This window comes from Psammomys obesus, unplaced genomic scaffold (assembly GCF_907164565.1).
Source record: "Psammomys obesus unplaced genomic scaffold, mPsaObe1.curated_primary_1811, whole genome shotgun sequence".
NCBI classification, from domain to species: Eukaryota; Metazoa; Chordata; class Mammalia; order Rodentia; family Muridae; genus Psammomys; species Psammomys obesus.
Genome location: NW_026596079.1, coordinates 3038705 through 3066646, shown reverse-complemented (window position 1 = coordinate 3066646; position 27942 = coordinate 3038705). Strand labels below are relative to the sequence as shown.

Here is a 27942-nt window from a genome sequence, read left to right as displayed (position 1 = left end):
AGAAACAGACTCGACTTCCTCACCTCTGGGCAGGAGTGACTCTGGGAGGCCGGGCTGCACGGAAGCTGCAGGAGCCCATTTTGTGGGCCCTGGGGGAGCTCTGGGGAACTGGCTGTGCCTGCAGGCATTGGCTGCAGCCAGGAAGAGCATTCTGCCTCCCCCTGTACTAAACAGGCTCCAGGAGGGCAGCCGCTCGAAAATGACAGGTCCACACCGCAATCACCTGCAATGCTAACGTTTATTGAGTCAACCACAGCGTAACAGAGCAATAGAGGCAGGGGAGGCACTAGCCTGGCAGGGAGAAGTCAGGCCATACACACCAAACTATGCACAGGGACCAGCGGCCCAGCATGTGACAAAGGACAAAGCCCAAGGGCTCTGGACAGAAGCAGACATGAACATCCACCTAATTAAAAAACAAAACAAAACAGAAAACAAAGCCATGTGTTGATAGTACTCTTTTTATAATCTGTTTCCTCATAAAATGTAACATGTGTTTAACACACACTTAACCATTGCTAAAATCAGCAAGAGCTTTTACAGTGCTCCAACTTAATAAGTTGATAACAGTTGTCCTGTTTCCAGTTCACAAAGGAACTAAATAGTCTTGTTCCGAGGTGCCTGGGGAGTGCCACTGTGCCGAGGCCTAGCGAACAATTGTCTTCCTGCTACACATCCCGGCACAGGACCTTCAGCAGGTCCCAGGGAAGGCAGCTGGGGCTCCCAGAGGTTGCTCGGCTCGCCTGGAGGCCCAAGGGTTGCCGTCCCCGGGCACTCTCGAAAGCACTGCTTTCTAGCTCACATGCAGAGGGGTAAGCCCCCTTCTGGTGATGGCCGTTGGAGGAGGACTCACTGCTTGCACAGTTCAGGTGTTGGTTGGTGGCCGAAGACAGAGGCTCAGGTGGGGGCTCTCGGCATTTGGTGCGAGTGAGGTTGACGAGTGTCCAGTCTCAGTAGATGTTTTACAGCACTGACCTGTGGCTCATGTGGCCATGGCTGCTGAGGTTATGCACTGACCACTGGCTACAGACAGATGGAGCCATCAACTCCATGGGTTACAGAACCAAGCGGCACCAGGGAGATCAGACAGTGGGTACCTTGGCTGCTGCTGATGGAGGGGTTGCAGCACCTTCTGTGACATCTTGACCACTCCAGGAGGCTCCCAACCAGGTCCTGCCCTGTCCCTCCCAACTTTTCCCAAACCAGCCCTCACAGGGCCCCGAGGATCTCAAGGGTGGGAGCCTGAGGGCGGTGAACCTGTCAGCGGGACTGAATGTTCCAGCCAAGACCTTAGGCTAAGAACAGACAATGCATAGCCAGCTTTCCAGATACCAGGGAGTGTCACCATGCCATTCAGCCCCTAGCCAGAAGCAGGCTGTGGACTTCTTCCTAACGGCTTGTACTCTTGTGCAGGCAAACTTGGCCACACGTCTTAAGAAGCTTCTCTTTAAAAAAACTCAGCTGTAGTTTACTTTCACAGGCAACAGAGGCAGGGTTCAGACCATCATCACTCCCTCCTGTTAGTGACCTGCATGCATTCTATGGCCTTGGACCAGTGGAATTCTTGCTAATATCCTACTACATGGTGCTTGCACATAGTACAAATCCCAGGGTGCTACAAAGCTAACTCCATTTGCATCCTCGGCATTGGTCACAAGTGGGCATCTGCTTGACCCAGCCAGTCCCCTGAATCTAGGTAATGAAAGCACCTTTCCTATCAAGATCATAGGCCATGGAAGAGCTACTCAGGTGTACTCTCTGGAATCCCACCACCCATGGGTACTGGGTCTGCAGGGCCAGGTCAGAAAACAAAAATGCCTGGGCTGGTCTGAGCAATAAAAGCTTCGGGGTCACATGCTACAAAGCCAGTCCTCCTCCCTTGGCTTCTTTAATGCATAGGCAGTGGCCCTGAGTTGCCCATTGGTGCCATCTCAGAGGGAAGGGCTAGGCTAAAAGGGTCTGACCACCGGTCTACCCCAGATGAGACGCCATGCAATTTGAGGCCCATGGCTCACTATATTTATCTGCAAGGAAGCCCGAAAATAAACTCTATTACCACCCTTGAGTCTCAAGTCAAGGGCCCTCACACTGACCAGACCCAAAGACAGCAGCCTTTGGGTGCAAAGACGTCTAACAGGCACAGGTCTTAAAAACCCGCAGATGTGCAGCCTCACCTAACAGCAACAAACAGGCATGCCTCTGGCTCACTGTTGTTACCAGATGTCAGTATTTTACCAGTGGCTTTACCAAGGCCTGTGCCATGAACACAAAGTGTCCCTCTGTTACTTCAGATTATGGTGAGTGGAGGCTAGTATCTCAAGAGCTGGCAGACTGTACATGGTAATCCCATATCTCTTCCTCCTGTGGGTCTGGTCTCTGCTACACCCCGAACCTCTAGACATCCAGTTTCGGTGAGCTCGGTCTGCATTAGCTTCTGGGTGGGGTGCTCTGAACAGTGTGTGGCCTCCTAGGAATCCACACTCAGTATGACAGCTCCAGGTTTTGCTCTCGTAAGTGTTCTCTGCACCCCGCCTCCTCCTGTCCTCCATGGGAAGGTGGGAAAGCAGGGTGTGTGAAAACAGAAGCTGTGGCCCTTCGTCTCAGGAAGGAGGAGGTACCATCTTAAAACCACCAAAGGAAACCAAGTTGCACAGGAGTGACTTGCCAAGGATGCTGGTTGAAGCCAGGAGCCCAGAAGTGCCTGCTCCCCCAAAGAGACAGAGCATGCAGCTGATAAGGCTTGGCTGGCTTGGGGGCCTCAGCATGGGGACTGTGTTTGGTGGTCCAACTTCCCATACCTAAGTAGGAGACTTGCAATTCTATTCTCAACTAGCAACACAGAAAGCACTGGAAGGTGGAGCCAGTCCTGTGCAGGCCTAGGCTTGAAGGAAGACTCAGGCAGGTGGAGAGTACCCTCGGCACACTAAAAACTACAAAGCGCCACCAGTGTGCAGAACGTGGCAAGACAGAGGCCTGCCAAGGACGTTAAACACAGCATTCCTTTGAATATGCAGAAAATTCAAGTAATTTATTTAAAAACTGCTTACTTTCATCTTGAAATATATATGTGTGTGTATATATATATATATATTTGCTTTAGAATGCTCATATTGCAGCATGATTCTCATGCACTTTAAAGTACTTTATGTAAAAACACCAACAGAGGCAGCAAGAGCGCGGCTTTGACTTCATCTCGGTACCACCCAGGGAGGACCTCCCCTCTCCTGAGTGCAGATTGACCGTTTCACATATGAAGAGACGAAACTGTGGAGTTTTAAAACAGAGATTGTGGTTTGAAAAGCATTTCCCCACAGCTGCAGCATTTGATGAGCCTGCTTTCCTGAAGCCCGAGGTTTGCTCATGCTTGCTTCTCTTTGCCTTCATTCCCATTCCAGTGACCATCAGCAGGAGCAGGTGATGAGGTCACAAGATTTCAGTTAGGTTCCAGCGAGGACCAATGCCACCAATGTGGCAGGGAGGTAGGCCTCGGCACCTTCACGTGCCCTGCTCTGATGCCACTGTTCCCCACACACTCGAGGTAGCCTTGCAGCAGGACTCGGGAGCCAATGCTCACCTGGGACTCTTGTGCCTGAATTCGCAGCCAAAGGTGTAGAAACAAACTGAAATGTCACGCAGAGCCAAGAGCTGCCCCGTGGTCACTTCTGGGGAGGACCATTTGGGTAGGGACTAGACACAGACAAATGCACACATAAGCACACAGGAGGCACACTGAGAGTTCACATTCATCACTCCTGACTGGTGCTATCCCTAGGTGGGATGTCTGGAGGGTACCCTGGGGAATGGCTGCCTTCTGCTCAAATGCCTCCAGGACCCTTTCCCAGCTTTGGTGTGTGGTCTCAGGCACTGGCAGATGTGCACAGGACTGTGGGCCTAACTCACCAGAGATGCCGTTCTTCTAAGAAAACCACAGTTGTGAAAGAGAAAATACTGTTTCTAAAATAAACAGAGAAAACTGCTCTGAGGTGCTGCAGTACCTGAACGATGCTGAGAAGCCTCCTCAGACACCTGCTGGACAATTTGGGTACTGCGCTGCTGTCTGCTGCCTTCGGATGACACCTGCCGAGGGAGTCGGTTTCTGCACTTCGAGTTAACTGTTTAAGGAATGCAGACCCTTACACTTTCTAAGTTGCTTACTGACTATGCTGTGAGTGTTTCACAATTTAAAACATGCAGAATGATACACCTGCAGAATAAGAGACAGCTGAAAATTAAGTTTTTTCAATAAAAAAAGATTTCAAATGATTTTTTTAATTGTGGGAAAGGTAATTAGTGTGATATTTTTGTCTAATAGCTCAAACCTACCCTATAACTAACACCTACTGAACTTGGGACTGCAATCTGGGAAGGAACTCCAGCTCACATGGTGTCGGCAAGCATAACCCCTAATCCACCCTGCCCTCCAGTGTGGAATGTGCCAGCTGGGGCTCACACCATAGACTCTGTCTCCACCGACTCCCGACGGCCCCCCTTCCGAGACAGCTTCAGCACAGTGGGCTTTTCACTGTCTGCTCCACCCTCGCCTTCGACAGCAGGCCCTGTGGACAGGCCTTTCTGTTCCTCCTTGGCTTCCTCTGATACCTCGGGGTAGATAACCAGGAATGTGGCTGTCAGGAAGCCTAGGAAAGAGCCCACGGAGGCCACTATGGGGATGACAAGGACAGTCACAGCATCGACCATGCCTCCAAGGGCAGATGCAACGAGGATCTGGGAGATGTAGACCTGGCAGGAGAGGATGGCGCAGTCAATGCCAAATCCACGCTTGGAGTTCCCCGGACTGTGGTGGACATACTGCAAGAAAAGGGATACAGGTGTGAGGGCAGAGAGGACAATCTTCATCTGTACCTCAGGGCTATAAACACTGACTGCGTGTGAGAGAAGAGATGCACCTGCCTAAGCTAGGCAGCAACTGTCAAGTTGGCTTTTCCAGAGCCCTAGCCTGGCACTGGGTAGTAAGGAGAGGTAGAACGTTATAGATCATAAGGAGGAACAGGAAGTAGTTCTACCACCTAATCAGGACTTTATTCCCAAAACATCACCTCTAGCCCTAAGAAAGAGAGGCAGGGCAGACACGGGTGGCCACCTCTCCCTGATGATCTCCTTGAGGAGCAGGGAGAGCCCACTTGCATGCATGTGGGCTCAGGTGACACAGCAGGGGACACAGAGCAGTTTTGTTTGCTCCTGTTTCTTGAACATGATATAAAAGCATGCCTGTGCACTACATGGCTACACTCACTCCAAGTCTCCAAAGGAGACTTCATCCTTGAGATATGGAAGCCAATCTACCCAGAAGGTGGAAACCACAATCAGATTTTAAACTTGGGTACACTACAGTCAGAGGGAGAGTTTAAACATATTTTCCAGAAACCAGAAAGAGAACTACAGAAGAACTGAACAAAGAGCAAACCCCACCTTACTCAATGGACAGAAAGAGGCCAAAGGGCAGATACACTGGAGCAGATACACTGGACCACAGAGTCATCAGTTAATTGAAGGGCTGAAGTCATGTATGTGTGCTTTCTCTGATTCTGATTACTAGAAATCAGTCTGCTATGACCATCATTAAAACCTCCCAAGTGTCGGAAATTCACCACCACACTTCTGAATAATCCATGGGTTCAGAGTAGAGATCAAGGCAGAAACCACAGGAACCTGTGTATGTGCGCACCTATGGAGACAGGTGTCAACATCAGGTTACCCCTGGGACTGGGGTTATAATTATAGGTACATGTTACCATACCCTGGACCTTACAGGGGTCCTGGGGATCTGAGTTCAGGTCCTCATGCTCGGACACCAACTTTATCCACTAAGCTATCTCCCCTAGACCTTAGGAAAAAAAAAATCTTTGAAATGACTATTTAAAGAAAAAAAAAATTAGCTGGGTGTGGTTGTCCACATCTTGGATCTCAGCACTCTAGAGGCAGAGGCAGGTGTATCTCTGTGAGTTCCAGGTCAGGTAAGGATACTAGTGAGAGGGTGTCTCAGAAAAAAAAAAAAAAAAAAAAAAAAAAAAAAAAAAAAGTGTTACACTTAAACTTCCAGATGTTAGGTGACAGCTCCTGCCTGTAATCCTAGCACTCACTAGGTGGAGACAACAGGATTTCTATGGGTTGGAGACCAGGCAGAGCTCCATAGGGAATTCTAGACCAGCAAGGGCTACAGTATGACAGCTGGAGTGACCTTGAGTAACAGAGCTTAGGTGTGCATGCTGCCTGACATCAAGACCTACTACAGACCTAATTAAAAGAAAAAAAAAAGTAAAAAAAAAAAAAAAAAAGTGTCATATCTGTCAAAAGACAGAGAGAACTGGCCAGAAGCACAGCACATGCACTTACATGCAGATAGGGTGGCAGGCCCTGGGTCCCAAAAACACTCTCCTGGAGTGTTTTAGAAAGGAGCCACATTAGAACCTACTGGGTAGACATCATGAAGTGGCACAGAGGCCAGGATCAGTAAAAAGTCCTGCTCTACTAATCACGCCACACAGAATGAGGTGGAACAGAAAATGCTAGTCTAGTTATAGGAAGGTTAGTTAGAAGTAGGTACAAGTGAAGTCAGGTTATCAGGAGGAGAAGAGGCTTCTAGACTCTGGTCACCATCTTTCTTGGTCTGGGCGATTCTGTATGACTCACTTCTGAAATGCCAGCACTTGCTCAGCCTCACCAGTTCTGAGCCCTTCGGAGTTCATCTATAAAACCACCACCCCTTAGGTTTCATTAAGAGGGGGTGGGTGAGGTGTGTACCTACTGAGAGAACTGATTTTGCATCAATGATTAATGGGGTTAAAGGTGTGTGCTGACATGCCCAGTTTTTTTCTTCTTTCTCTCCCCCCGCCCCCGGTCTTAAGTAGCCCAGGCTGGCCTTAAACTTGCTGTGGAGGATCTTGAAGTCCTGACCCTCTGGCCTTCACTTTCCTATGTTCCGGGTCTAACTGTGCTCCACTACAGCTGGCTCCAATCCCTTTACACAGAGGCCCAAAAGTAAGACCTCAAAAGCAGTAACTAACAGAGTAGCTCTTCAAATGCTACATATGTGAAGGGCACTGAGACTGCCAGATCAGGGTCCAACTAAAGAGTGAGCCTGGAAAGGAAATGGCCCACAGGTGGGAGACACGATGGTAGAGCGGACATGGGTCCAGAGACCCTGTGGCCAGAATGACTACGAGTGTCATTCATCAGAAGGGAAGCTAGACAGGCAGGACTGAGGCAGCCCAACACCACCTTCGCTCGGAATCCCCAGGCTGGCTGTACCTCTTTAATCTCGTGGTAGTGCCCTAGGAGGGCGTAGGGGCAGTAGGAGATGCTCATGGAGACGACACCCATGGTGCTGATGGTGACCATGGCCACATAGACGTTGGGAAACATGGCCATCACAGCGGTGCCCACAGAGAAGCCCAGTGTCCCCAACATGTAGATGATCCTGATGCTCAGGTCGTAGTTGTCCAGGTACTTCTGTAGCAGGGCTGCAGAGAGGGCCACAAGGATCATGACTTAGTTGCTGCTTACACAAACACCCTTTATCTCCAACACCTCCTCCCTCTGGTTGAACCTAGGCCTTTAGGTGCAAATATCTTCTCCTGCCCACCTGAACCATGGAGCCCTGTGCCCACCTGGATTCCTTGAGGCTCCAGCATTTCTGAAAGAAGTCAGATCTCTGGCCTCTCTGGACTGCTGACTCCCCACCCAGGTCTTCTTGGGGGAAATCCCTGGCCCTTCCCTTGTCATTCTGGATTCCCCAGCACTCTGGGCCAGCCTCAGGATCCTGCCTCCTAATAGGGTCCTCATACACCCTACCTCCTCCAGGAAGCCTCCCTAGCACTCTAGTAGGATGGTGTGATAGAGGTGTGGTCCTTATCACCCTGATACTTGGCTGACCTGCCCACACTCCCCGCTTCACCTTCAGATCAGGCAAAACCAACTTCCATTCCAGGTTCAGACAGGGTGGGCGGAAAATGAGGAGGGGTGAGTGGGGTATGTTACCTTAGGGTGACAGCTTATCATCCCACCCATGAGGACTCCTGTCCCTGGCAGTCTGGACCTTCAGACTGCTTGGCCCCAGATGGAGCTGGCATGGAAGGGACAGCATACTAATAAACAGGTGCCATCCGCGCTAGACAGTGTCATGGGACAGTGCATAGGATAGCCTCCAAGCCATAGCAACCGACTGTAAAAAGCTTTTCCTCTATTTAGGTAAAAGTCAGGATCCCGATACTCGGGGTGTGGCCCCTTCTCACCTGAGCAGATAGCACCAGTAGCAGCGTAGATGACCAGGCCCCAGCAGCCCATCTTCACACCAGCGTTGTAGGCATGCCAGGCGGTGGAGTTGAAGGGGGCCTGTTGCAGAGAAAGGAGGTTGAGGGCATTTGCTACCCTCAGGGCAGAGGAGATTACTCTGCACTCCCATGCAGGCAGTTTGAGAGGTGACAGACACTCTAGTGAGGAGGAGGAGGAGAATCAACCCAAGTCCAGGTCAGTATCTGGTAAGCTATTTTCCAGTCCCTCCCAGGCCACATGCGACTCTGTTGCCCACAATGAGAAGTGGAATTCTGCCTGTGGCTGTGAAATAAGGCTGGTCTGTAGCTGCAGAAATGACTCTGCCCTCTTTGAGCTGCCTTGCTAGCCCCTAAAAAAGGTGTGATAGACCACTGTGGCTACCTACACAGCTACAGAAACACTAGCAGGGCCTGGCAAGAATAAAAATAGGCTGTTATTTGACAGCTGAACCAACACTCTCTTCACAATTTTCAAAGGGGTTCTGGTCCTATGAAAGCACCTGGCATTTGCAAATGGTCACCAAAGACCCCACTGCAACAACTTTGTCTCAGCTTGTGCAATTGACCATGCATTGAGATGTGTGCTGGCCAGCTGCCTGCTGGGTATTCCCCTGACCCACATGGCCATATGGGTGCATGGGCAGTGCATGCAGGCTCACTAGAGCCCCTGGTGTGGAACTGCTGGCTACAGGGTACTCACCTGGGGGTTCCCTTTGAAGATAACCTGGCCCATGAAGTCCGTATAGAAGACAGCCTCTGCGATGACAGAGAACCAAGTGAGTAGGTGGCAGAGGCAAAGTCGCATCAGTTCCTTGGGCATCTTCAGCATGGACAGCCACAGCAGGCGCACGGTGGTCTCTGTCTCACCCTCCTCACTCTCCGTGTCCCCGCTGGAGGCAGTGGCCCCACTCTGGTTGCGGTGTCGGGAGCGTTGCCGCTGCTGCAGGTCATACAGGTCGCTCATGCTTCGGGATGGCTTGATCAAGACCACTGCATTGGCCCGGCGGTAGCGATAGCAGTGGGACCCAATCTTGCCGTAGTAGGAGAAGGTGCTAGAAGCCTGCCTGTGGAACATGTGCCTGCGCCGCCTCATGGAACTGGATGTGACCGAGGACTTCAAGTCTGCCTTAGAGCGGCCGAATGAGTCCATTGGTGGGGAGCCTCTCCCATTTGGGACTTTAGCTTCATTCAAGTGATTATCAAGCAAGGTGTCGTCCTCCTTGGTGGACTCCCTGAGGAACGTGGACAGGCGGGGCAACTTGACCCTCAGGAGCTCCTGGCTGGTGCTCTGGGGGGTGCTGGGGTAGGAAGCATCATGGAAGATGGAGGGCTCTATGTCATGCAGGAAGAGCAGCTGAGGCTCCATGTCCAGTGTGGCATCAGGCATGTGCAGCACCGAGTCACTCTTGCTGCGCACGATGTCCACGTCGAGGTAGTCCAAGGACAGCTCGTGCTCCGACTGCACCTCATCTGGGAATGGGGGGCTCCCATCCTGTATGCCTCCACCAAGGGAGCTGAGGCGGGTGGCAGGGGCTGGGGCGCTGGTGCTGGGCAGGGTGGCATCCTCAGGACTGCGGTCCTGCTGTGGGCAGTACTGCTCCTCCTCAATGCTGAAGAGATGCAGAGCCACTGACACTGAGAAGATGATGGCAGCGAAGAAGAACAGCACCTGGTTCTGTGTCCGGAACCAGTCACCTAGGAAGGTCTGTGTCCAGTCCAGCCCACCCAGTACATAGCCAATGGCCCCACCGAGGCCTGTAGGTAGAAAAGTGACAGTGAGTGTCAGGCCCAGCACAGGGCTCTCCCTTACACAGGGGAACTGGGTTATGTGGTAAACCACTGAGGTGGAGAATGAAAGGACAGCTGAGACAAACACAACACAACAATACAGGTGACTGCACAGGTCTTAAGACTGGCCTAACATTATTCCCAGTCAGAAATGAAGACAAAAGGAGTCTCAGGCCTACAAGAAACCCCAGCACACCCATGTGCTCCCGTCTAGATGAATGAATGAAAAAGCCTGGGCAGTGTCAGTGTGGGGCCCTCAGCACATCCACCTGGCAGGCATGTCACCCAGGCAAGCCTTACTCTCTCTTAACCCTGTAGGGACTGGGGTCCCTACATCTGCTGGCTTCACGCATAGAGTGAGTCATGGTGCTTCCTAGGGCCCCGTCATTGATCACTGCCACCAAGGAGCACAGATGCCACCCTCCCACCTGAGGCCTGGCATGGGGCTTTACCAGCAGAGAAGGCATGTATGTTGAGGGCCATGTCTTGCTCCTCACTGTCTACCACATCCAGCAGGTAGGCACGGATGGGCCCCTCAGTTGCATCGGCACTGAAATCCAGGACCACCACTCCCAGCACCGTGAGGACAATGCCAATGGGCTGTCGGTTGGGAACATCGCCGAGCGCCAGACCTGGACAGAGCATGGGGAAGCAGTCATACTCCAGTGCCAACTGTCAGTACCTGAGGCAAATGCTTTCAGGACAGCAGGAAGCTTCACCCTATTTCTGTGGTTTGTGGGTGTCCCCTTTTGTCCAGCTCCCAGGGCTCCTTATCTTAAAAAATACTTATTTTATTATGAGTGTTTTGCCTGCATGTATGGATGTGTACCTCGTGAGCGCTTGATATCTGCAGAGGACAGAGAAGGGCATCAGATCTTTCGGAACTGAAGTTACAGATGGTTGTGAGCCAACATGTGGATGCTGCAACTTGAACCTGGGTCTTCTGCAAGAGCAGCAATACTCCCAACTCAGCTACTTCTCCCTCTCTCATAGTTTTTCAAGAAAGAAGGGAAGCAGGTTCTTCCTCCTCTGCCAATCAACAACAGTGGCCACTGGCTGGTAAAGCAACCGGCATCAGCTGCAGTGGCTATGCGAGGACCACCACCTTCACCTCTATGAGGACACTATCTCCTCCTCTGCCCACCAACAAAAACTCCTCTGTGCTGCTTTCTGAGTTGGTTGGCTCTGCCTCAGCATCCATGCTAGACAACAGGCTGTGAGTACATAAGGACCTCAGGCCTATGTAGAAAGGCCATGTGGCCTCAGCAGGTACAGTGAGCCTCTAAGGAAGCTGTCCTCACACACCAAGCCTTGTCTGAATGGGGAGCTTGCCTGGACCCAGAAATCAATGTCCATATCTGAGCCCTGGTTAGCCCATAACCTAAAGGTTAGACCAACCTTCAGGACTAGAGGTGGGACAAAGACAGACCTGGTCATGAAGTTCTGTCTTTGATTACACCTCGACATGCTGGCCCACAGGTTGCCCAGGACGACCCACTGGCAAGAGAAGAACTTAGGCTGAAGTGTTGGTGCCTCCAGGCTGGCTATATGTGGATCACCTATGGCCAGGGCCACCGCAGCGATGCTCTCTGTACATGCTACTGCATATGGAGGAATGCTTTGCAGGTGACATGGACAGGCCCAGGGGCAGCAGCAAATACCAGGAAAGTGGCACCCCCAGACTCCTAGATGGGAACCATCTCTGGTGGAGGAGTCTGCCTTGTACAGGTATGACTCAGCAAGGAGACACACGGGCTAGGAGAATGACCTAAATCTGCCACAAACTGTCCCAACCCCAGCCCTGAGACACTGTGACTGGCCCCTGGAGGTGGTCTTCTGGGGCCTCTCTGCCCACAACCCTGTTGCCCCTGGAACTTGGGCAGCCCTGTGCTTCAGAACCCATACTGAGCCAAAAAACAAGGCTTTGTTTCCACCAGTTCTGAATGGTGCCCGCAAGGCAGAAAATATTTTCCCACAGAGTGACTTTAATTAAAAACAAAACAACAGAAAGAGGCAAAACAACACATGAGGCATGAACCAAGAAAACAAACAGCAAACGGGGCTCTGGACATTTTCACTACCATGTCTAAGAAAAGGAGAACAAAAAAAGAAAAGATAATTTCTGAAATCACTCTGGAAACAGGACGTGGTGTCAGATACGCATTAAAAACAAGCCATCACAACAGGAAGCGTTTCCCTGTGAACAGGTTCCTCCAGCTTTCCCATGTGGGGCCAGCTCTACTGCCAAGCTCCCGGCTACGGTCTCCACCAGGCGGCCGGAGCTGGTCCCTGCCCAAGGTGACCTGGTGAAATCACCAGATAAGGGCCCCAAAGCATGCATGAGGGCAACCTCAGTGAACACTCACCTATAGCAGAGCCGTTGAGGAAAAGTGCAACACCAATGAGGACCCCCACACACAGCACAAGGATGAAGGGCCGCCGGCGGCCCCAGCTCAGGGTACAGCGGTCACTTGCAGAGCCAATAAGTGGTGTGAAGATGAGACCGAGGACTGGGCTCAGGAACCAGGTGAGGCTGTAGTACTTATCAGGGAGGCCTGGAGGGACACACAACCTGTTACTCATCACCCACGTACATTCCATATAAACACATACTCTTGTTGCCTCAATCTCCTCAGGAGAGACCTTTCTTCTGAGGGTCTTCTGGCTCTGAGGATGCTAGACAAAGAAAGTACTCCAGACCTTGCAGCCAGTCTGTATGATGGGCTACCGTGCTGCTGGTACTGAGCAGAGTCTTCAGTTGTAGGAATAGAAAGAGCTAGTGAATTTTGGACCTGACTGAGGAAAATCTATTATAGACAGTCTTGCCAAGGAGCTACATGGCCACCAAGGCCATCAGTTACCTTGGCTGTAGGTGCCCCAAACACTGGGGTGGTATTAAGTCCAAATGTATGCAGCTGAAGTCAGGGGGCTGCAGCCAGTACCCAATGTCCCTTCACATTTAGCTTTCCTATCTGTCCAGGCATGACAGTGAGTGTGCTGGCCTCAGGATGGATCCTGGACAGCCTAACGTCAGAGTCTATGCCACCTCCTTGTCATACAAACTCAAATGTGGTGTCAACAGAGCAGATGAATGACGACAGCCCTGGGCACAGGCCAGAGCACTGCAAAGCAACTGGAATGTACTTGCATAGCTGCCAGCTGCTCTGATGAGCCTCTGTACCTCAGAGACCCTTGCACATGAGCACATACCGTACCACTCCCTTGAGTGATTTTACAACAACCCAAAGTTTGCTTAAAATCTAAAGGGTCAGGCTGGAGCGATGGCTCAGAGATTAAGAGCACTGTCTGCTCTTCCAGAGGTCCTGAGTTCAATTCCCAGCAACCACATGGTAGCTCACAACCATCTATAATGAGACCTGGTGCTCTGTTCTGATGTGAAGGCATACATGCAAGCTATTGTATACATAATAAATAAATAAAATTTAAAAAAATCTAAAGGGTCTGGCACTTCACTTCATCAGAAAAGCATTTCATACTCTAAAGACACTGAGGAAACAGACTCATGCTGAGCTGGCAAGAAAAACAAATGTTGTGTGGGAGGAGAGCATGCTCAAGGGAGGAAGCACCTTGCAGAACCCTTTGCCATCACACCATTAGGTACCAGGGCACTCCGCCAGGGTCTAAGGTGTGTGTTCTGACCTCTGCAGCCACTCCTGGCCACAGGAAGGCTAGATCTGTTCCCATCCCAAGTCAGCAGAACAGACAGACAAGAATCGGGGAACTAGAGTCTCTACCCAGTAAGTTCCCCCAGACAAGCCAGGTGGGGCTCTAATGGTATGGGCTCTTCAGCCTTACTAGGCAAGGCACTCAAGGCGCCCTGGCTGTTCCTGGCCATTCTGCCCTTGCCTGCCTTCATTTCAGTAAGGCCCATGTAATGTATCCTGTCTCTCAGCAAAACCCGCACTCAAAACAACCAAAAGTGAACAAGGCAGTCTGAGGTTCAGAGAAGGGGGAAGCACACTGAGCCTCCCATTAGCCACACCATCAACTCAAAAGTAAACAAGGAGCCCAATTCAGTCTTGTAGTCATGGGGCGTCTACACGGACCTGGCAGCACCTTAGCAGGCTTGTCCTTTTCTGCCTGGGGCAACTGTCTTGCTGTAACTGTCCAAACCCCTGGGGAATGGGGGAAGGACTGTCCATTCACGTACCACCACTTTCTGCTGCCCACAGTGCCTACCCACCCTTAGCACAGGGTTCCATACTATACAGAACCAGAGGCCCTGAGTTTATCCCAGTAAGTTTGTAGCTCCATGAAGACACTGGGGCCAACAAGTCCCCTTGCCCTTTTCTAGTCAAGAGCCAGTCAGGACATATAGAGGTTTCCTGACTCAATCAAGCTGTGAGACAAGGCCCATGTGGGCCAGGCCCTCTCTCCTCCCACACAGTCCCTCTTCGGAACTGATATTGTGCTGTTGTTGTTGTACAGTCTACAGTCCAACAGCCTGTGGCCAGCCTGTCTCTCAGCAGACACCCTTAACCCAAGTGCCCTCACTGGCTAGGCCCAGCAGTATAATCCTACTATCAAACTTGTTTAAGACAGCAAATTCCCACAGACCAGACTCTCCCAGTGATGTGAAAGTGCCAAGATCAATGGAACCTGTGGCTCCACCACTCTGGCATCAATAGGCTTAGGCCATCAGCCCTCAGGAACATACACCTTAGCAAAGCCACACTAGCAGGTTACACACACAGGTAGACAGGAGTCACAGATGACTGATAGGTTCAGAAAGTCTGCAGCACCTAGCAAAGGGGTAGAAGTACCCCAGGCAGGGAGAAAGGCACATTCATCTGAGCACACAGGTGGGAGAATGCTTCCCATCTCTAGAGTAGATACAGATCAGTAGTATACTACAGTACTCCACAGACTAGAACTGAACAGTAGATGCTTTCACATAACATGGATGGACAGACAACACAGGCTCTAAGGCAGGCTCTAGAGCAAGGGGTTCAACTTTTTGATATTTTAACATTAAGACCATCATGTATAATACGTTGGGCTACATTCATAGCTATCCTGTGCTACATCCATCTGTGAGCTGCAGGAAAAACACACATGGTGTAGAACAACAGGCCCTGCTACACTCAAATGGCCTTTGAAGCAGCCAAGAGCTGGCTACTGAATGAGGCCATACACTGATACTAATGAGCTAATGAGAGTCAGTGAGCAGGACTGGCTCCTCAGGTGGGCATGGACAGCAAAAGACTGCCCAGGAATGGAGACAGAAGCATTCCAAGGAGACACTGGACTAGCTGTCACTACTTCTACAAGAAATGACAGCTGTGGCCATCACAGCCCAACAGCTATGGTTCCAGAACCAGGGAGCAAACTCTGCTGCCCAAGATCCTGTGGCCTTCCACATACATCTTAAAAAAAAAAAAAAAAAAAAAAAAAAGATGGCTGTAATCCTTTCTGACACAAAAAGCTTATGGTGGGCTGGAGAGTTGGCTTAGTGGTGAAGAGCACTGGCTGCTCTTCCAGGACCCCAAATCTACATGACAGCTCAAACTATCTGTAACTCCAGGCCCAGGGGATCTGAGACCATGAACACCATGCATGCATGTGGTACACAGACATATATGCAGGCAAAACATTTAGACACATACAAAATTCAAGCTTCAATGTTTGTCAGTAAGTTTTATGCAGTTAGTCTATCTGTTGGGGTCTAGGGCTGCTCACTCACTGGATCTAAGGGCAGAGATGAGCACTGGCCTACAAGCTGTCAATCTCAACTCTAGCATTTTGTTTTCCATTGCTCTGATGAACATCATGATCAAAAGAAACTTGGGGAGGAAAGAGTTTATTTCATCTTATAATTCTCAGATCACAGTCCAGCACTGAGGGAAGTCATGCAGGAACCTGGAGATAGGAACTGATATGGAGGCCACAGAGGAATTCTGTTTACTGGATTGCTCATCCTGTTTTTTTATACAACTTAGGACCACTTATATAGCGGTGACAGTATCCATAATGGGCTGGGTTATGTCAATCATAAAACAGAAAACTTGTCTACTGGTCAGTATGATGGAGGCATTTTCTCAATTGAGGTTCCTCTTCCCAGATAACTCCAGCTTTGATCAAGATGATTTCCATCACCCCACCCCCCCAAAAAAAAAAAATCAACCAGGACACCCTTGAAGAAACTGAATGGTTGTGCCTCTCCATACTGTTGTGTCTGCATCTTCTGTGGCCAATCAGCCAACCATCCAACATCACTGAGGTAGGAATGTTAACTACGATGTTAAGTTCCACACTTTGGCCTCAAGTCCTGGCAGCTTTTGCTGTGTTCTTTAGGAATGTCACAGCTGGCCACTTAGTTGACACTGCTGTATTCTTCAGTAACTGGGACAGGACACTGACCAGCCACAACTGTACCCCACCCCAAGTTCTCTCCTGCAAGAGGTATGAACTTGAGTGAGACTTCCACATGATGCAAATAGGCACAGGGTGATGACTGATTGCTAGTGGGCCTGGAGATATACCAGGTACAGCACTGTGTGCTGGAGGAATTCAGAACCCTACTGGAGTGGAAAACATGGCTAGGCAGTCATGAGCTCAGCTATGGAGGATAGAAGGGTGGCAGCATTAGCTATAGATTGCTGTGCAAACCAAAGACAGGGGCCAAGGATACAAGCACAGGGACTTAAATAGGAACAGTAGGGGCTTTACAGCTGTTTTTTGTTACCCCAATCTATCCAGAAACCTATTTTAGACTCCAGACTCTGGCCCCCAAGAAAAATAATGCCCTGTTTTAGCTACCTATATGAGGCCTACCGAGGTGCTAATCAGGCGACAACCCTCTGTTCTGTCACAGATCTCCAGTGCTGCCCAGGGTGAGCAAGAGGCACTGCCACCCCCAACACTCTTTGGCTGCCAGCACCATATCCCTGGGATGCCTCAGCCAGGCAATTCCCAGCAAAGCCCTAAACAAACACAACACCATCCCTAGTAAATAATTTTTGTTTTTTTCCAGGCAAAGGTTGAACAACAATGGTGGGACCCGGAAGGTTCCCTGTTCACAGGAAATACTCACTGTGTCACTATGTGTACATGGGACAGCCCACTGCAACACTCGGGTCACATGCAGGTTTCTATTCACAAGGGCATTTTTGATAAACTGGTGTTTTGTGGGGGAGGGAGGCTGGGAAAGTGGCCTATAAATATTTAACAAAACAAAAGGTCCAGGATGGGAATAAGAACTCATTTTTTCTCTCAATGGACAAGCCTGCCAGGCCAGATAGGTTTGTACTCCTGGACAAAACCCCACGATAACATTCCCTGGTGAGAAGTTCTTCGTGGGAAAACCTCTGCATCCTTGAGTGACCTCCAGAATCTCAGACACCAAGCTCACTGTGAACCCACTTCAGGGCTCCTTGCTAAGGCTACAGCTGTGGGGAAAATGGACTACCTTCCATAGGCCAGGTGTTACCCTCATGGTTACTTGCTGCCATGCTAGAACCAAAGCAAGGTCTGTTAAGACCCTGAGGCCTCCTTGGGCAGGGAAGATCTGCACTTGGGGAAACACACTGAAGGCACTTATCTCCAGCTAAAGGCAGGGCCACAGAGCTTCAAGGAACATTCTAAAGTTACCAGTGCCACGGGAAGACAAGGAAATAGTGAAGCTAGAAGCTACTCAGGTGGTTTCTTCTAGATCTGTTTCAAAGGATTGCCATGGAGCTGTCACATGTCACTTATATGCTTCCACTACCCACAGCCCAGTTACATAGCTGTAGGTGTTCAGGGAAGAAGGCACATACTTGTCATCCTAGTACTTAGAAGGTAGAGATAAGAGAATCAAGAGTGCATACCATCCTTGGCTACATAGCCAGTTCAAGGCTAGCCTGGACCATATGAGATCCTGCCTTAAGAGACCACCTCTAATTTCCTCTCCAAAGAGAAAAAAAGCAGGGGCTCAGGGGGCCCACTAGCTCTGGGTGAACAGATCCCCATGAACAGATGCCCACTGAAGTGCAGACATCACTGTCTGAACATAATACACAGGCATGGCCGCCATTGACTAGGGTGCAGACTAGGAAAGCTCAAAAGCTTAAGCCACTAAATGGACACACATTCATCACTAAGTGCAATGGCAAGTCCTGAACTTTCTTCCTTGTGGAGTAAGATGCATGGAGGAAACAAATCACCTCCCAAGGCCCACACCAAGGCCAGGTGGTTTCTGAACCCATGTGAAAAACAGGGATCCTTCCACCACCATCTTCATGGCGGTATAAAGGCTGGAAACCCCAGTGCACCTGGCTCCTTAAAGGAAGCGTCCTGAGTACCTGTGGGAAAAGGCCCTGATGGGAAGGGCTCAGGGGATATAGGTGCCCTCCTCCCACTTCAGCATCATGGCAGAGTTCTGGACAAAGAATGTTACATCAGGGGAGTCAGCAAGTCCCATGTGGGTGCCAACACATGATTTTGCTATGAAATCAAGTTTCACATACACCCAGGTAATTCAGTGCCATCATTCCACTTCCTGGAAAAAGTTGACAGGACAGTATGCTATGAAAGGATGTCATACACATGGTGACCTTTCCCCAGATAAAACTCAACATGCCAGACAACAACATGAGGGAGGAGGAACAAGCTTGTTCCATGCTGGGGAGAGCATGATGCTGGAGAGGTCGCCTCAGCTTTGGTAGCAGCACTGACACCCAGCAAAGTACTCCTACTGCCTTAGCCTCCACTTCATTTATAAGATGGGGTGAGGTATGCACCTCCGAGGACCCAGAGTAGGAAAGCTTGGGGGTGACTTACAGGGCTCAGAAACACTTGCGTCCAAAGATCCATTAAATCCTCCAAGGTCAAATGCCCAGTGATCACAAGGCTATAGAACAACTAAAGCATAACCTGGGATCACTAGGAAGCCCTCACTGGCCTGGTAGCCCTATTGAAGAGGATCTGGGTTGGAAGGACACCTCAGACTTTTGATTCTTCACTGGCTAAAGACTCTGACAGTACTTTCGTTTTCAAAGTCCCAATTTCCTCAAACATAGAAAATGGGCCTTCAGGCCTATTTCCTGCCTCCTTCCATACCCTTCTGGGTATTTCTGTAGTCCTCCACCCAAACTAGCTCTTAGACTATTTAAAAGTACGGTGTATTCCCCCAGGTAGGAGTTCTAGTCGAGGGTGGGCTGTGTCCTGTGGACTCTTTAAGGAGATCAGCAGCACCACTGTCTTAGTGCACAGCAAACTAAGGTCGGACTCAAGCTTCCCATCCTGTCCTGACTACCCCTAACTAGGTGACCATGTGCCTCTTGTTTACCCTTCTTGAACATAAGGTGCATCTGGCACACATGGGGCTGCTCTCAAAATGAGTATATAAAGTGAAACAGACTCTGCAATAGTGAGCTTATCACGGCCTCATTTCCTGTGCGGGGCCTCTACCTAGGGATTCAGGTGCCTGGCATGCAGAAGCCACATTGGCCTTGTCCAGTCAGGTGCTGAGATCGTTTCAGCCTGCGCTGCACTGCTGGAAAGAGGTGATGACAAGTACTTCTGCTCCCAGGATTTTGCATTCAGGATGAGAGGCACAGGGCTCTGTTCTCGATCCATGACTCCTGATACTGAAGCACACTTCTGACCAGGAACCCTGCTCTGCTATCACAGCTGACCAAGCTCAGCTGTCACAAGGACACAAGTGAGGAAGTCATGTTGCACACAGGTTTTTAGACAAAGAGACAGCAAAGAACAATGAATCTAAAATGGTCCCCAAGGAGCTGCCAGGCCATATGAGGAAAGCCTAACTAAGCTGCTGCCAGAGAGGCCAGCCAACCTGGTGGAGAAGTGTTACAGGGATTAGGGTTCTACAAGAGGAAGAGGCTGTGCAACTCACAACTGTTGCCGGGTCAGAAAAAAAAAAAATACTGCCTAAAAACAGCATTTGCCTTAGTCATTCTTTCATAGGGGAGCCCAAACTGCAGGTGTGTAGGCAGAAAGTAAGTAAAGTAAAGAAAGTAAGTAAAGTAAAATAAGTAAAGAACTGGTCCTCTAGTTACCTGCATTTGTCCCAGCCAGCACATATGCAGTCAGGGCTAACTTGGCTATAAGACTCAAGCCCAGGCCTTTGTACCCAACTTAAGCAAGTACCAAAGAAAAGTTTTACTTGTCCATCCCCTGCTTCCCTCAGTTTCCTCTAGGCTTTTCCTCTTGGAATCTGTTTGCAATGAAACCTGCAGACATGGAGGATGACAGACAGTTCTTTACTGTTATGTGCCTACAAGTTACAAACTGTAACACCCACCCATGTCCTCACTTCACTGAGGATGTGGCACAGTGGCAGAATGCTTGCCTAGCATGTGCAAAGCCCTGGTTCTCCCTTACAGCACAGTAGAAAGTAAAATAAAAAGGGGAAGCAGACAGCCCATTCTGCACCAAAGAGAAGTCCTATTTATAACTCTTTACACAAATTACATGTGTATGCTTCAGTTTAAACCATTACTTTTTCTTCCATGTTAGGGATGGAATCCAGGGCCTTGTACAAGCCAGGCAAGTGGTCCAGTACTCTTGCTTTTAGTAAGAGTAAAGACAGCATTGGTTTTAAGATTTATCCAGGTAGCAGGCTGTAATGGAGTTCAAAGTCATCCATTACCACACAGTCTGAGGCCATCTTGGACTGTATTTTGTGTAAAAAGCCCACTTGTCCCATGACAACAGTAAGCCATTCCCCACACCCACGTCTTACCTGTGCTGTGCTAATAATGCCTGACACACAGAGCACCTCTGGGCCTTTATGGGATCTCTGGGTTTCTGATACCTTGGCTTATGCTTATCTTTTCAACACCTATATTGTGGCATTTTGTTAGTATGTAACTTATTTTTATTTTTGGCTTTCATCATAAAGTTTTAAATGACCATTTCCTGCAGGAACTAAAAGTTTTTTTTTTTTCCTTCATTAACCTGGTGTGTATGTTCTTTGTCCTGTCCTAAAGTAACTCTGTAACTTTAGCAAGTACCTCTCAAACCATCCCTGCACCATCACCAGCCCCATACATACAGCAATGCAGGTGTCTGGAGCAAATCCCTGCTGAGGCATACAGGCTCTGAATGGTGGCACCCTCAAGGACTGCTCCTGTTACACTGCAGCCTTCACCTTCACTTCCCCTCACTTGGCACTCAGAGTACTACTCAAAGATAGCCCCTATCTGTGTCCCTCCTCCTGTACTCAGCCAGGGACCCTCCATCAGCACATTCCTATTGTTCCCAATTCTGTCTCTGAGAGACAACAGGGAAGACTACAGCCAGAGGGCATCCAGGGCAAACCCCAAAACCTCTGCCTCAACCCAACTACAGCCATGTTCACTTTCAGGCTTTTGTCTCTGCAAAGTACCTGCTCAGGTGACATGTCCAGGTGCCCAGGCAAGCCCCAGGCTTTGGGCTGCCATGTCACTTCCATACCAGGCACCCTGCCCAACACCAACAGGCAGGCGCTTAGTAAGAGTCTGACAAAAGAATAACAGTGTATGGTATTCCTTGGGAAAAATGACTGCAGGGACTATTTCATTGTTTGCTAAACACAATGATCTAAAAAGCAAGGAAATCCAGACTTCCCTCCCAAACACAGTAGTGAGCACAAGCTGCTTCCCAGTCACTGTGACCACAGTTCGGGAGTTTCTTGCCCTGTCCACCAATGCATACCATGCGTGTACACGTTCACAAGCATGCAAATGTGGTTGTCCTTCAGGGGACCACAGGCCCAAATGTATGTGGGGGAGGGCAGGTGCAAGTGGCACAGGCACTCTTCAGTCTTTCTTGGCCTCTGGTCGGTGGGAAGCTGCTGGTGAAATATACAGGTGAAGTTCCATTTAACCAACCAACAACATGCAGCACATTTCCAAACTGCCTTCATTAAATACTCTATTTCCTCTCCCTAGCACCCATCACTCTGCCTTCTGTCTCTGCGGTATGTCCTTTTTGTGTCCAGCTTATATCACTGAGCAGAAAGTCCTCAAGGCTCAACCTCTCACTGGCCATTTGCCTCCTCAGTGCCACCTTTAGCCCACATTGCTGCAGCCTCACCACAGGGCACGGAACACTTTATGGGGAAGGGCCAAGGGATAACAGGTAAGAAGCCTCTAAGAGTATGTGATACCTCCCTCATTTCCTGTGGTGGGAATGCAGTGCTGCAAACATGCAAGGGATCACAGGCCACTGGCTGAGGCGTGCTGGCCAGGGAGTTCTGGGGAAGTTACCACGGGGCACCTGGGGCCGAGCTCCCTCACTCCTGCAGCACCTACGCTAGCCCACCTGTGTCAGCACATGCTGGTGTAACAGCCATACCAGGCAGTTACCCGAGTGAAGTGGGACACGGTGCCTCTCAGTCCTTCCTACCAAGATGATGATTTCAAGAGTGATGGCTCTAGGACTCTTAGATGACTACTGAGCAGAGGCTGGGTGGGAGCAGCACTTGTGGTGCAGCTCAGTGGGTAGAGTGCTCACCCAACACATGCTAGGTCCTAGGCTCTACCCGCAGTGCTACCTTTCAAGAGCAGATGAGCCTGGGAGCTCATTCTATTTGCAGGGTGGTTAAAGTCCACAGCTTAAAGGATTCTTCTACCCAGCTGGTGCCTCTTTCGGGAGTGGAAGGTGAGTGTTCTGATGCCTAACTCCAGCATTCAAACACACTACACACACAGACAGACACTGCACTACACCCACAGCCCTGGGTGCTCAAGAGGGTTAACAAACCAAAGGTGTGCTACACACACAGGCCCTTGGATGACAAGGGTCACAAAAAGAACTCCTTGAGAGAAGTCAAGTGCACTTGAGTGGCAGGAAAGTATCACTGACAAGGCATGCAGACCCTGTGACGATAGGGACAATACAAGCCATTGTGAGAAGTCACAGAAACACCTACAGTATGCATACAGTGAACGTTTCTACGTGCTTGTGCCTGTTGTAGAGGTGCCCTGCACTGAGATGCCCATTGTGGAACTGTGCTTCTCAGTTCTCACCAAAGGCTGGCCATGTTTGTGTACGTCAATGTGAAAAGTAATGCTCAGAAGCACAGGAAGGAAGCCAGCTTTGGAGGTGGTGTGCTGGGGTCTAAGAAGGGCTGGGCTCAGCCACAGCTAGGAATATAATCACCATGCTCATGACTCAGTGCCGGGCTGCTGTGTCTGGCCTATAAACATGCTCCTAGTCTCCCTGGACATGCCTCACACAACCCCTTGAGTGGGGAGGGAAGGGCACAGAGGTTGTTTTCATCTTCCAGTGCCTCTTGTGGACGATTATTAAAAGGCAGGTATTTCCCACAGGAGAAAGCTGGCGCAAGCTTCAGCTGACTGAATCCCAGAAACACATCTATCCCCCCAGAAGCTTCTCCAGAGAGTGTGCTCACGAAGTGGAGACCAGCCTCAGTGCTCCATTGGAAGACAGTAAACAAGCTTTTTCTCTACATTAATCTACAGACCTGTTTGCTCGTGGGCTACTCTTCAGAACCTTCAACAAAGTGGAGCAGGTAGGATCTCACGCTAGCCGAGTAGTCATTTATGAGTCAAGTCCATAGACCACAACAAAAGGCACCCTTTTCTCCGTTATCTGATTTTCCTTTTCCCATGAGTATACTTCCTGAGCCAAGAGGAAAACAATAAACGGTAGCCGAAGGCTGACCCCTTCCTCAGAGGAAGAATGAAACATGAGAACACAGCACAGGAGGGTATCCAAAAAGGGTAGGCTGGTTCTCTGGAAGTTTCCCATAAACTCCTGAGCAGTCTGCTTCCAAAACTGCCTTTCAAAAGCAGCTGTGTACTCATGTACTCATGGAGTTTGAGATGCCATAGTCATGTGATCTATGAATGGAAGGGTGCACCACCAACCATAGTGGATAAGCAGGGCAGGTGCGTGTGTGCGTGTGCGTGTGTGTGTGTGTGTGTACGCACACACGTGCTTTATAGATCTTTTAGGCCCTGCCTCTGCACAGATTCTTTGGAAGAGGCAACCTGGCAGCTTCCTATCACATGGGGGTGGGGGATGGGGGACTTGAGAAGCTAGGAATGACGGCACACTTGTAATTCCTGTACTTGGAGGCAGAAGCAGAAAGACTACTACAAGTTCAGTAAAGCATGATCTATATACTGAGGACAGGCTGCCAAGACTCCACAGTGACACTGTCTCAAACATGCAAAAGTTTAGTAAGATGGCTTGGTGGGAAAAAAACAAAAAACAAACCCAAACCAAAACAAACAAAAACCCAAACCACTTGCCAAGCAAACCATGACCCCGGAATTCAGGAGCTCAGTTAATAGTCCTTGTCCTTATTCAATCTATGGTGAGGAGACTTCCAGATGTTCTACTCTAGGGTTTCACCTTCCTGACAGCTATGCAAAGCAAAGGTGCCCAGGCCTCTGAAGCAGCTCAGGTAAAGGAGCAGCTGCTCAGGTCTCACAGTATGCTAGACTCAAGTGTAAACACTTCAGATATGTAAACTTCAGTGACTGTTTTCAAGAGATGTTGGTTGGTACAGAAGTAGACCCACAAGCGCTGGATGAGGGAGAGCCAAGGCTTTCCAAGGAGTCAGTTTTGACAGTGCCTTCCAACATCACCACCACACAGGCACAGAAACCACTGATGTCATTTGAGCAAATAATGGAAATGACATAGAACCCAGAAGGGGCCTTGAGCTGCTATCATAAAGGAAAACATTGAGATTTATCACAGGCGAAAGGGTGGCTGGTCATACTACTTTCTGTTCAGCCCAAGCTTTTGGAGCCTCTTTTATTCCTACCCTTCCCTGTGGCCAGCATGGGGGAAACCCTGATGCGGTGAGGCTCAGAATGACCAGACATTACCATTATCAAGGGCAGAGGATATTGTGGGCAACACCTTTGAGACACTGGTCTCTCCGTGCTAGACAGGGCTTGAGGGTCTCCTCCATTGTTCCCAGCCCTGTGTCAACAGTGTGAGGAGCTGTACTGTGGTAAAGGCACAGGGAATACAGGCTGAAAAACTTGTTGGTGCATTGGAGCGACTAGGGAGGCAGTCTGCTACATGACTGTTGAGAGCCGGAAAGAAGTTGGTAAGCAGCAAGCACAACTGACTTCTCCATGGGTCATTCAATAGCCTTTCTGCACCCCAGCTTTACCAGCAACATTCTAACAACAAAGACAATTTACTGAGAAGCGTGTACTCACAGGACAACACAAGGGCACTGCCTTTAGCAACTGCCAAAAGTCAGCCCTGCATAACCTCATCTGATTGGCTACCCCTGGACTGAGCCCTTTAGGTCTGCTGACTTCCGAGGCTAGAATCTGAGCTAGTGCTCTGCTCACTAACTTCTGCTTGCTGCCTTCCAGCCAGAAAGTTTTCTATGGCAAACTGAACATTTGAGAAAGGACAGACTTCCTACTACACACTGTAGACAGATTTTATGAAGAAATTATTTGTCAATAAAACTTTTCCTCTGAAATCACTTCGAAAGCCAGTGAGATGGCTCAGTACAGTAGGTGAAGGCAACTGCTGCCATTCTTGATGACCTGAGTTCAATTCCCAGAACCCACACAGTAGGAAAGAACTGATTCCTGAAAGTCATGCTCTGAGCAAGCGCAGACCCACAACCCTCAATTAATTCAAGCAATCAATGTAAAATGACAAATTTAAAGCAGTTTGACACCGTTTAGAAGGACAAGTATACAGCAGGGCAGTGGTGCCACACAGCTTTATTCCTAGCACTGGTGAGGCAGAGGCAGGTAGATCTTTTGAGTTCAAGGCCAGCCTGTTCTACAGAGTGAGTTCCAGGACAGCCAAGGCTACACAGAGAAACCCTGTCTCAAAAAAAAAAAATAAAGGAGAAAGAAAGAAAAAAAGGGATGAAGGAAGAAAAAAGAAAGACTATATGAAAATACAGGTATATATGAATATATTTAGGTAACAGAAAAATACTATGTTCTAAATCAAAATGGGTTTAGAAACGGTATAGCCATAAAGTTTCAAACACAACGCCCAGAGCCCATACATCAGCCTTCTATGGCTGTGTGACAAGGCACACAAGGCAGAGTGGCTTACAGTTATGTCATCTCAGTCAATTTCTATGGGTCAGAAACCTGATGCTCAGCTCAGTAGTTTGGCTCAAGATCTCTCAACAGCTGCACTCCAGGTCTTGACCCAGGCTGTGACTGCCACAAAGCTCAGCTGGGGAAAGGTCCGTGGCCAAGCTTCCCACTGAGCACTGGCAAGATTTGTTTCTCACAAGCTCTTAATTCTTAACCCTGGGCCTTGCTGACTCTTGGTTGTAGCCCTCAATGTCATGTGGATCTTTCCAAGAAGGCACAGTTACCTCTAGTAAGATGGAGTCACTGAGGGGTTGGTGGTTCAGGCCTATAATCTCAGCTACTTGGGAGTTATATATGACAACATATTTATTATCTTCAATTGACTGAAATCACACAACAAACCTCATTTATAAATATTTAAACTAAGTATGTGCCAAAGATCATAAGGAAACAGTACAAACCATGAAGTGTGAGGGTTCTAGGCGGCTGTGGATTGCATCACTGTTGTCCTAACATGAGAGGAAGGCCAACATGAAAGGCCATGCTGTCTCCAGATTTGCTACAAGACCAGGTTGAATGCCAGTTCTCAGAAGGCTTCGACAGGGCGAAACAAATACCAGGTAAGCCTGATGCCTCCTTCCCTACTTCTTTCTCACTGGACAAGCTACTGAGCTGTCTTCCGTGACCACAGCAGAACCCCTCTCTCCTTTGGACTTGCTGTTTAGTACCTTTCCCTAGAAGGAGGTATCTTTAATCCTCAAGATGGTCTGTGTTTCTTTCCCTCAGGGCACCTACAAAAACAGCTGGGGAGTAGGAGTCAGGTCATTCATCCCTGCCTCTCTAGGACTTAGCCACCCAAGGAGAGATGTGGTGTTCCGTCTGTCCCAATGCCTTCACATGACATGCCCCCAAGGAGTGAGAAGCAGCACAGTAATAGACAGAACAAGAGAACAGGTTTGCATGGTCAAGCTCAAGGCCTCCTTACCCTCCAGAAGAGTCCCTGATACATCTGGCTACAGCCCTCTGGCCACCTCCCAGGCCTTCTGAGAACTGGCTTTGGGAGCTCATGGTAAAGATTAAGGTCTGAGTCCCAAAGAAAAGTACTCCAGAATCCATAGTGGAACCTCAGAATGAGACCTATCTCAGTTGCTTTGCTAATTCAGGGCACTGAGCAAGAGTGTGTGTGGCAGTGAGTGCGGCCACGTCGGGAAGCCTGCTCCCACAGAAACCTGTGTGCTCCGAGGCCAGAGCCACATCATCCCCTTTGTGACAGAAGAGATAGTGATGATTTCATGGGAGGTTACACATTCACATGCTGACTGATCCCAGCACATCAGGGTTAGCTCTCATCATGCAAATATGCAGTTATGTTGTGGCAAGAAATATTACTAAAACAACCAAAACAGACAGATTTTTAAACTATTAATCCCGATTACATGAAAATCTAGAATAAAACTGATGCTTTGTCTATCTAGTTATCTTAGATGCTTCAGAGATGAAATACCTCTTTAAAAACTTCCTGAGCCTACAGAGAAAACTAAAGAGTTCGACAAAACTTTGGTACCTACTCTAGTGGCAAACTGGCAGGGCTGCAGTCACCTTTGGGGTGGAATTGCACTCACTCCCATTCTATAGGCAAAAAATTTGACTGTGATATAGGATCCCCAGCCATGATGGTACAGCCAGTGGCCTCCGCAGCCAGCATGCCCAACATAGCCACACCCTGTTTTTCTTAAGTACCTTGACACTAGGACTTGCAACACAATGTTTACAAACACAAAGGAACAAGGCCCTGAACCAGGTTAACAGAAGAAAGCTGTCACAGAGGTCAAGGCACAGAGGACAAGGAC

At 49.4% G+C, this 27942-nt stretch overlaps 1 protein-coding gene across 1 annotated transcript in view; it reads right to left on the bottom strand.

Moving 5' to 3' along the window:
- Positions 1–219: 219 nt before the first annotated feature.
- Positions 220–27942, bottom strand: part of Slc45a4 (solute carrier family 45 member 4) — a 69718-nt gene continuing 41995 nt past the window's right edge. The window contains exons 3-8 of the mRNA XM_055626551.1: positions 12446–12634; positions 10532–10711; positions 8992–10046; positions 8253–8352; positions 7270–7481; positions 220–4809 (exon numbers count right to left, since the gene is read on the bottom strand). Of these exons, the coding sequence (XP_055482526.1) occupies positions 4447–4809; positions 7270–7481; positions 8253–8352; positions 8992–10046; positions 10532–10711; positions 12446–12634 (2099 nt within the window). The 3' untranslated portion in view covers positions 220–4446. The remainder of the gene's footprint in view (positions 4810–7269; positions 7482–8252; positions 8353–8991; positions 10047–10531; positions 10712–12445; positions 12635–27942) is intronic.